At 35.6% G+C, this 9,486-nt stretch overlaps 1 protein-coding gene across 2 annotated transcripts in view; it reads right to left on the bottom strand.

Moving 5' to 3' along the window:
- The window catches only part of LOC113239809, a 66,876-nt gene that overhangs the window by 3,211 nt on the left and 54,179 nt on the right, over window positions 1-9,486 (bottom strand). For both annotated transcript variants that reach the window (XM_026476949.1, XM_026476950.1), the window contains 13 exons: window positions 8,444-8,536; window positions 7,285-7,413; window positions 6,426-6,531; window positions 5,251-5,413; window positions 4,929-5,137; window positions 4,284-4,542; window positions 3,834-4,015; window positions 3,256-3,332; window positions 2,606-3,154; window positions 2,027-2,144; window positions 1,703-1,832; window positions 1,094-1,166; window positions 439-575 (listed from right to left, as the gene is read on the bottom strand). In XM_026476949.1, the coding sequence (XP_026332734.1) occupies window positions 439-575; window positions 1,094-1,166; window positions 1,703-1,832; window positions 2,027-2,144; window positions 2,606-3,154; window positions 3,256-3,332; window positions 3,834-4,015; window positions 4,284-4,542; window positions 4,929-5,137; window positions 5,251-5,413; window positions 6,426-6,531; window positions 7,285-7,413; window positions 8,444-8,536 (2,225 nt within the window). The remainder of the gene's footprint in view (window positions 1-438; window positions 576-1,093; window positions 1,167-1,702; window positions 1,833-2,026; window positions 2,145-2,605; window positions 3,155-3,255; window positions 3,333-3,833; window positions 4,016-4,283; window positions 4,543-4,928; window positions 5,138-5,250; window positions 5,414-6,425; window positions 6,532-7,284; window positions 7,414-8,443; window positions 8,537-9,486) is intronic.

Raw genomic sequence — 9,486 nt, 5'->3', positions numbered from 1 at the left:
TATATAGACACTAAAAGAATAAAGTATTATAAAAAAGTTATGGTAATAGCAAAGCAGTAGAACAAACGTTTATTGTATTGCCAGTTTTAATAAAAATAGTGTTGTTTTAAGAGATCGATTTCAATCAGTAGGTCCTGATCACGATTCCTTTTGACTTATTCTGTTTTGAATGACTCCATTGAGGATTGAAGCACATCACTGTACAAGAAACATAGCAATATAATCTTGCAAAGTGTTATATAATAGCTGTCAATTTGATGGAGCTGCATTAGAGGTTCTTCCAAACATACATACCTCGCTGCTGTCTAATCATCGGCTTTCTTGATCAGAATTAACTGGCAACACATTCAGAAACTGACACTGGTCGCCATTAAGGAAACATAATACATTTTGTGATCTAATTACCTTATAATATTAATTACACTTTTGCATCGTTACCTTCGTAAGTAATAGCAGCCTTGGATGTAATAAACTCGTGATGCTGTATCCTCAAATCGTAAAGCAGCTTGCGTGACGTCAGCGACCATACCAGCAGTGGGAAAGGTTTTTGGGTCTCGTCACCGCATACCAGGATTCTGTGGGTTTAAAATAAATTATTATTACAAAGATCGAACATACAAAAAATTCTTCTTGGATCTAACTGGACTCAAACCTGCGTCTACAAGGACAAACTAGAGCCACGGTTCACCAACTGAGATACACATCCAGTCAATACACCGTATGAATTTTTCTAAATGTTTATTACCCTATATAATAGTGTATCGGGTTTTTTCGGCTTTCATCGCCGTAAGCGACATCTGTGAGAGATCTATGAAGCTTCTTACTCAGCCGGTATCTTTATAGCTGGCCAGAGATTGACGAAAGATGTCGTGGTATTCATTTTTTATTTTTATTAACACACGCAGGTTCGACCACTGTGAGATCGAAGGAATCTTTCTTCGTGTTCGATCTTTGTATAAATAAATAATAAATAAAATCAATATTATTATTATATTACTGTCCGCCATTTTTTCAACTTACTTACAAACTTATTATATAAAAAAATCAGGTATTTTGTTGCAATTAAAACCAATAATAAATGAGTGAAACTAACCTTCCGTCACCAGAAACCAGTAACGAGTTGAGGAATCGGTCCTCACCAACTTTGAACGTCGTCACGCAGTCACCTGTAACGGTGATAAGTTAGTGTTAAGATGCAAAAGATTGAATTGATTGAATTGGTACACCTATACGTTACCTTTATAAGCTGTCGGTCTGATCAAATAAGCTTAAGTGGAAACTTGAGAGAATCGAATCGAGAGATCACATAACCTATTGAAGGGAAAAAGGGACTCAGCGACATTTTTGAATTTCTTTCAGTGAAACGTTTCAAAATTTGCAAATTCAGAAAGAAAATCAATAAAATTGCTAAAACCAAATTTCAATGTCATCTTCTGCCATAGTCCGTAAGCGAGGGCTATGTAGTTCATAATTGTATATACAATAAAGTAATTTTCATTTTTAATTTCCTAAGTGTATCTTATCTCGGATGTCTATTCTTGCATTTTTTGGTCGGAAGCCTTTACAAGCCTTTGCTTTCACTATCCTTCTGGAGGCATTTTGTATTGGTTACAGCCTTTTTTTGTAGTCCTCTTTCAGTGCTGCTTTTTTCTTTTTTTTTTCTAGCCAACCCCTTTATTTTAAATACTAACACAATACTAACCGGTCTCAATGTTCATGAGATTGACGTACATCCGGTTCCTCGAGAGCGCCACGAGGTGCTTGGAGTCATGCATCCCGTAGTAGGGCATCTTTTGGTTCATCACACCTTTTAGGGCCACTACGAATTTGCCCTGGGGAAGTACACGAATATTTTTGTAATTATGGATGAAATTGGAACAAAGGGTTGAATGGAAGTGGAATAATGGAGATTTTATTTGAAATACCACATGGCTAGTACTTCTGGAGTTTTCTTTCTTCCTGGTTTAAGACCAGGTACCTGTTTCGATTTCTGGCAAATTATTTATTATTATTTAAATAACTATACCTGATCCAAGTCATAAACTTTAAGTTCCCTGCGACAGAGCACGACGCATCTGTATTCATCGATCGGTACCAAGTTTATAGGATGCGTCACTCCCACCAACTTGCGGACTAGCTGACATCTGTAATTATAATTGCGTTGTTGTAGTGCGGGCAGAGTTATGTGTCAGTAATTTCAAAATGCAAATACGGTTATTCGCGGTTATTTCTAAATTAGAGGTTCAAATAAATATATTCCAAACGTTCAATAAAATGATTATTTAATTAACATCTCCATGCATATGGTTTCGCTCCTCCATTACGCATATAAAATCATCGCAAGATTTACAAAAATGTCTACAAATGTTTATGTACAAAATAGTAACCACTACTGTTTCTTTCTCATTATTGTATGTTATCTGGCGAATCAGGCTTATCAATGAGTAGCAGAGTTTAATTAATGTGACGATTCGCCTCGATTTCAATTTGTAATTTATTTCCATTGAAATTGCAAGATATGTCCATTAGTCTTGTAATGACTGTATAATGGGATATATTATTTTTTTCGATGTAAAAAGAAATGTAGTATTTTTTGTTTACTTACTGACTGATATCCCAAACACAAATCTCTGACCTTTCAGTAGACACTGTAGCAACAAATTTTCCCCTAGTTTCAAACCTTACAATGCAATCATAGGTCTTGCTATCAAAATCTTCAACAAACGACACCTCCTTCTTCTCCTTATGCTCTATTACTTTCCAGAACTCCTCATTGGCAGGATAAAACGTTGGTACTGGAGGATCTTGAATAATATCTAACCATTCTTTAACTATTTTCGTTTTAACTTCAATGCGTTCTCTTTGCCTTTTCTCCATAGTCATTCTTAAACAAGTATAAAATTGTCTGTAATCATAATCTAAAGCGTACGAATTAGCTTCAAATAATTCCTTCAAAATGTCAATGTGCTCTGGAAGTGGGTCTAAGTGAATTAAAGCTAGATCTTCTAGGTAATATCCTGTGTCAGTTGCAGCTAGTTTCGCGTATATCCAGTCGAGATTTGTAAAATATTCTTTTCTTGAAAATAATTCTTGGTCGTTTTTTAGAAGATGGTAGTGTTGGAAGGGTAATTCGTCCAATTTTCTGGTATTGTAGCTGAAAATAGATTGTAAAATGTGAGTCGAAACTTATATATATGGTTGTAACCGTTTAAAATTGACAACATATATCTATCCTAACATAAGGTATAAGCTTACCAGGTATCTGAAAATTGATTTTCTTGCGATATCAAGCGGCCGGCCATCTTCGGGTCATTTTCAGTAAACCATTTGCCCTTAAAACAAGATTTTATAAGTGTTATAACGGAAGGTAGTTATTATCTTGGTAATTGTTAAATTTATGTGCAATTATAACAAAGATACCAAATCATTGACGTCGAGGTAAAATATCTTTATCCTAAACTTTTCATTAATCTCCCGTAGTAGCCTTTTTAATCTATCAATCGACACTATCGCTTATGGGCTAAAGCCTACGTATTAGAACTTCAGCAATACTATTGTCGTGAATTATGACGCGGTTTGTTTTAGTTTTGTAATATCAGCATTAACAAATTTAGTCTATTATGATACCTAAGAGTTGGGAACTGCGAAAAAAGATAGTCTATTACAGGCTGTTGTAATAGAAAATAATGTCGCATATATAATTTACATTACGACAAAACTTAGGCGTGGCGACAACTGTACTCGATGCTGATGACGCCTGGCCAGACGTCAATTTTGGACGCACTGTTGAAGCGTGCTTACTTTTATTTTGCAAGAGCACAAGCAATATTTACCTCATAATAATCGACAAGGGTCTGCCGTACAGTGTCCTCACAATCTGCAAGGTATCGATCCCTCGCCGCACCCGCAAGTGCGGCGTCGCGCCATCTAGCAGCGCCGCGGGAGTCCCAGCGCAACCACGGTGATAGTAGCGCTGCTAGTTGTGGCCAGAATAACGACGCTGGTGCCCAGGGTACTAAAATTGAGGCAAATATGTGCAATATCCATAAAATACTGAAAAAAATCGCTACTCGAGATCTATATCAATCAACTTCACTTGCGTAATTTGGTAACGTTGGTGATTGTGATGTTGAGGTTTTACCTTGGTTTATTACAGAGTAAGATCAATATGAAACCTTCCTGTAACTATTATAGACCTGAGAATTAACTCTCCAATATTACTCAGCACCTCAGTGCCAGTATTATAACCCTTAAGTATGGGTGCTGTTTGTAGTTTTACTTACAATAAGTTTCTTCACTTCTAAAAAGATCATCATGGGCCAATATGTCCAATATTTCTGTATCATCAAGACCTCGTCTAGCCGCAGTCAAAAGCGCCAAACAGGTCTTAACTCTTTCTGCGCCCAGCGCTTGCTCAGTTGTTATTAAGATCTGGTTCAGTTGGCCTTCTAAATCCTCGCAGATTACTAGTTCAGTTGTTGTTTCTGGTTCAGATTGCTCCGTAAATGTTTCTGCTGATAGTGATATTTGCCAGGCTAGAATCTGAAATTTTTTATTCAGAGTCAGAATGTATACAAATTTTAACACAACTTTGGGATTCGTATATAGTTGTGTGGTTAAATATAAGTCTTATAATAATTTTATGTCAATGTGACCTATCCAAAGCTTTTGATTTTGCATTCTATTACTAAAGTATGATGACTTTTGTCAAAGGTTCCTTATATGTGCCGTCTGCACATTTGTGTTTTAGACTTTTTGAAATCGTATCTAGATGTCCAAATTCAGATTAACACAAGGTCATCAGGGCCTGCATGGCATAGGAGTTGCTCAAGGTGCAGTTCTAAGTCCATTTTTGTTTTTAGACGTTAAGTAATAATTTTTATTCTTTACTTCAAAAGTCAGCCATGATATAATACAAATTACCTTACCTTGGCATATAGCGGCAATGTACATTTTTGCACGGCCTTAAACGCTTCCTCAGGCGGCGCCGCAGCCCCTGTTTTGCTATATGTCGCCGCACATGCGGCTAATACTGCTTTTGCCTCTTCTGGCCCTACCGGCGGTGCTCGTACCACTTTTGGACCGTCTTCGGAGGATAAAACTGCCATAATGGCCGAGCTGGAGGGTTCATCTTTTTCTAAAAATAGATACAAAATTAAAAAAACCTTTTTTTGTTTGTGTTTCCCAAACGTCTATAAAAACCTACTCTGTTAAAAACTGAATAATGAAATATATTTATTTATTAACAACCTTCAGTGACAGTGACGATCATCTTAACATTTTCAGGCAGTTTTGAAGGCAGCCATCTTGCGCCTCGCAATGCGTCTGCGCCCACCACGGCTAGAAGTACTGGTCTGCTTCTACCTAACACTGTGAGAAGGCGGGCTAGGGCTGTCGTAAGGTGGGCAACATCCTGAAAAAATTGGTTAAGAGACTCACCGAATGATTACTAACACTAACACTGATGTTCAAGTTCAAAATATAGTTTTTAATGACTTTTTATACTGTAAGAAAAATCTGCCATGGTTTATATACCAAGAGTTTTAGAATTAAATAATTTAATATTTCTAAAACTCTTATAAAACAGCTCACCAACATTGTCTGGTTCTGTGTCGTGTCTTAAAAGAGCCTTTATGACATCACCGACCAGTTTCTTCTGTTTTATTTGGTCTTCGTTTTAGTCAACATTGTTTGTATTTATGCGCAAAAATGGCATTCAAATGATGAATTATGGCATCTTTAGATACTATTCGCAGTGATATCATTATACTAAAAAAACCCAACCAAGCACCAGGGGAATAATCGGCGTGATGGTAGGGCGAATGTAGTACAGTTATTCGGGGTAACTAAGCGCAGTGGGTGCACAGGAGCTAGCTATAGGTATATGTGGGCGGTTTTTTTGGGTCAAATCAAGGCGCCTCTCAAATCTGTCTTTGTTGTTTACATCCTTAGATTTTGTTATTCAATTTACCTGATTACGCTATATTTTTAGAAAAAGTTTGTAGAAAATCAGTGGATAATTTTTATGCTTAGAGAGGTATACAATTTCATATATACGTATATACATAACTTGTTTCATGTAAGTTCGTCTTAATTTATTTCGTGTGATAAAAGCACTTTTGACGTCTGCTCACATGCGGCCTTATAATACCAAGGGTACCATAACAATATAAAAATATAATAAAAATAAAATAAAATAAAAAGGTATTTATTTCTCTACAAAACATAAGGAACACAATACTTAAAAATGAATAAAAAAAACAATTGAGTGAGGTGATTGCTGATTTTTAGTCTTCACCTAGCTAGCTGTTCGTTTGCTGCACCAAGCTAATATGCGGAGTGTACATGAAGTAATAACCTAACTTTAGTAATAACAATATGAATATTATATAATGGTAGGTGGAGAAATAGTATAGGCTACTTACGTTTCGTCCTCTATAAACAGTCCCTGTATACAGCACATGGCATTGATCCACAATAGATTTGAGCAGCTGATGGGAGCTGCTAGACTGCGGCGTCAGACCCACGAATCTACAATTACAAATACATTGTTTACATCCCGATCAAGGTGCCAGTTTTTAGTTTTACGGTATTAGTATTATTAATATATACTTCACGCTCTTCACCAGGGTTTGAAGTGATAATTTATTATTTAGAATAATAATTATCAATGGATAATTATTACGACAATTATCACGTTAATTATCTTTGTACAGGTACCTCTTCGTGTTTATAAAATTAATTGGAATATACCTTGATAATTACCTTCGTGTTTATAAAATTCATTGGACAACAAAATGCTACTGCTAGTAGTAGCAGTAGAGCTCCTTGTGAAAGAGTTCGTCTAGGGAAGTACTGCCACCTTGCCTTTTTCTGCCGCCAAGCAGTAATGTCAGTAATGTGTTCCGATTTTGAAGGATAATTACAGAAATTACAGGCACATGGGACTTGTCAACTTATGTCTCAGGGTGACGGGCGCAGTGGCAGTGCCCCTCAGATCTTTACGATTTAAAGCTCTGAGTGGCACTGCAACTGTTATGTAGCTTACTATCCGGCGCACGACTTGTTCGTCTCATGTTATAAAAATGTCGTGCTACGAGTTCTTATCCGAGACGTATCCAAACGTGTCAAATGTCAATCTAAAAAGTCACAAAACCAAATCTCAACGATTTTTAACAAATATATATATATATATATATATAATATAAATATAATGAGGGTCTGTTCAAAGATTTTGAAGACAGAACCCATAGTTGACGTCGATTTTTATTCCTTAACACTTACCTAATAATGATAGCGAGGTCAGGCATCGGAGTGGGAGCCATAGTGACGGCTCTTGCCACGAGTGTCGCTTTCCCGCAGCCTGCACCGCCTATAAGCGCTAGTGGTACGGTGCTGTCGCCGGTTATATACCTGCACATAAATAAAAATTTAAAATAAACGGTTGGGAAATATTGTTAACTCGAAATATAATATTTACATTATTTGAACTTTAGCTCATCATTATGATAAAGTAATAAGGTAAAAATTCGACATTTTATCCCAATTAGGACAAGACATTAAGTATCTGATCAATTGGAGACTTGTATGATCAAAAGTTTTTGGCTAAATTAATTTATATTTCTTCTATAGTTATTTGTTGAAATATATACTCTTTCTACATCCTTTAAGTTCGGATTCTCATAATAAGAGCTATAGGCCTGATAATACACTCCCGGACAAAAATTCGGTATTAATAAAAATAAATACTCTAAGCTTAAAAAAATGCTTGATCGATTAAAACCTCTTAATGCAAATTTGAAACTGTTATAGGGATATGCTAAGGTAATAGAAATAATATATTATAAGATTATTAAAAAGAAAGTACCGTTAACTTTAACAATGCGAGTGTGACGTCTTGCATCGAGATCGGTTCAGGGGGTCTATAGGACCAAATTAAAAGTATGAAGCTGAATTTTATTTCATTAAGATAATATACTGGTAAGGAAAAAGACAATAAGAGCTTAACTACTAGAAATAAAATTGTGTCCCCGCGGCAAGTAGTCCAAGATGCTGGCAACATTCCCCCTTTGTATTGCTATGCTAATGCGTTGGGCAAGCTTCATTCATTCATTCATTTTAGACCCCACGGTAGGTCAATGACCCCACCACGATAACCAGTTAAGTGCCCGCGAACGCATGAATGCGTGTTCGTCTCGGCGGAAATAGCCGAAGGTGACATTGCGCGTGAGTAACGGCGTTACCTTATTATTTATTCAAATTATAATCGCAACATACTAAATGTCATGTTCCTGAGTTCTTTCTGAAAATTATAATGTGTAAAATCGGGGAAAACTTTTTCTTCGTCGATAACAATATTTTGAATTCCATATAAAAATAAAAATGCTAGGTGGCTCGAATTATGTATCCGGAAGGGTATTAAGTGTTTTACATGAAGGCTTACGTTTTGAGTTCGTTGAGGGTGATCTCGCGGTTGGAAGTACATTGCGCTGCGGTTTGACAGAAGGAAAGGTGCTCGTTCAACTCCTCGAACAAACTGAAATTTATTTATTTATGTAATACAAGCTTACAACATAAACTAAAAAAGTAATTAGTAGGTAATACAAAATGACCGACTGCAAAAGTTTGCATACCCGTTTTCTCTGTGTTTTGTCTTCATTGGAATTACATATAATGTGCCAAGTTTTATTGAAAGGGTGAAATTTAACCGGATTCATCCCCTAATTTGTCATCTTTAGAGGTGGAATATTTTCTTCGAATTTGAATGGTACTACTACTGACGTATTTCCACAAAAAAAAAACACAAAACAATACCAACGAAGTGTGGACCTCCTTTTTTTACCCGCTATGTACGTATATGAGGTATGCATGTTTGTTAAAAAAAACTTAGTCTTATTTACTAGGAAACGTGAAGTATGTAATTTTTTAACTAGATATCCAAACCGTACAGCTGGCCCCTCCCATAAGACTACTTGCTTTTATAGGAATTGCTATAACATGTCCATACAAATATATAATGCTTTGCCTGCAGCTATCCCAGATTTACCTATCAAAATATTAAAAAAAAAGTTATTTGATTTGCTATGTGATCTGTGTTTATACAATATTTTTTAATAATAAAAAGAAATTGACATTTTGTTTGTATTTGACACTTTGGTTATATTTGTGCTGTTCTTACTTCTTTGATATTGTTTAATTTATGATCTTGTTGCTGTTGCTATTTATTGGCATTTTTACTTAATTTTATACGACATTGCTTATTTGACAAATTGTATAATTTTAATTTATGACATTATTTAACTTCAATTTATTTTAATATTTGCGTGCCAGTATCTGGTGCAACACGTGTTCTTGACACCTTGTATAATAATATCTTTTCTTACCGTGTTTGCTTGCGAATAAATATTTCATTTCATTTCATTTTCATTTTCATTTTCATTTTCATTTCATTTCATTTCATTTCATTTCATTTCATTTCATTTCATT

This window comes from Hyposmocoma kahamanoa, unplaced genomic scaffold (assembly GCF_003589595.1).
Source record: "Hyposmocoma kahamanoa isolate Upper Pololo Valley unplaced genomic scaffold, ASM358959v1 116, whole genome shotgun sequence".
NCBI classification, from domain to species: Eukaryota; Metazoa; Arthropoda; class Insecta; order Lepidoptera; family Cosmopterigidae; genus Hyposmocoma; species Hyposmocoma kahamanoa.
The sequence above is the reverse complement of the archived record's forward strand: the minus strand, read 5'-3'. Positions and strand labels throughout refer to the sequence as shown.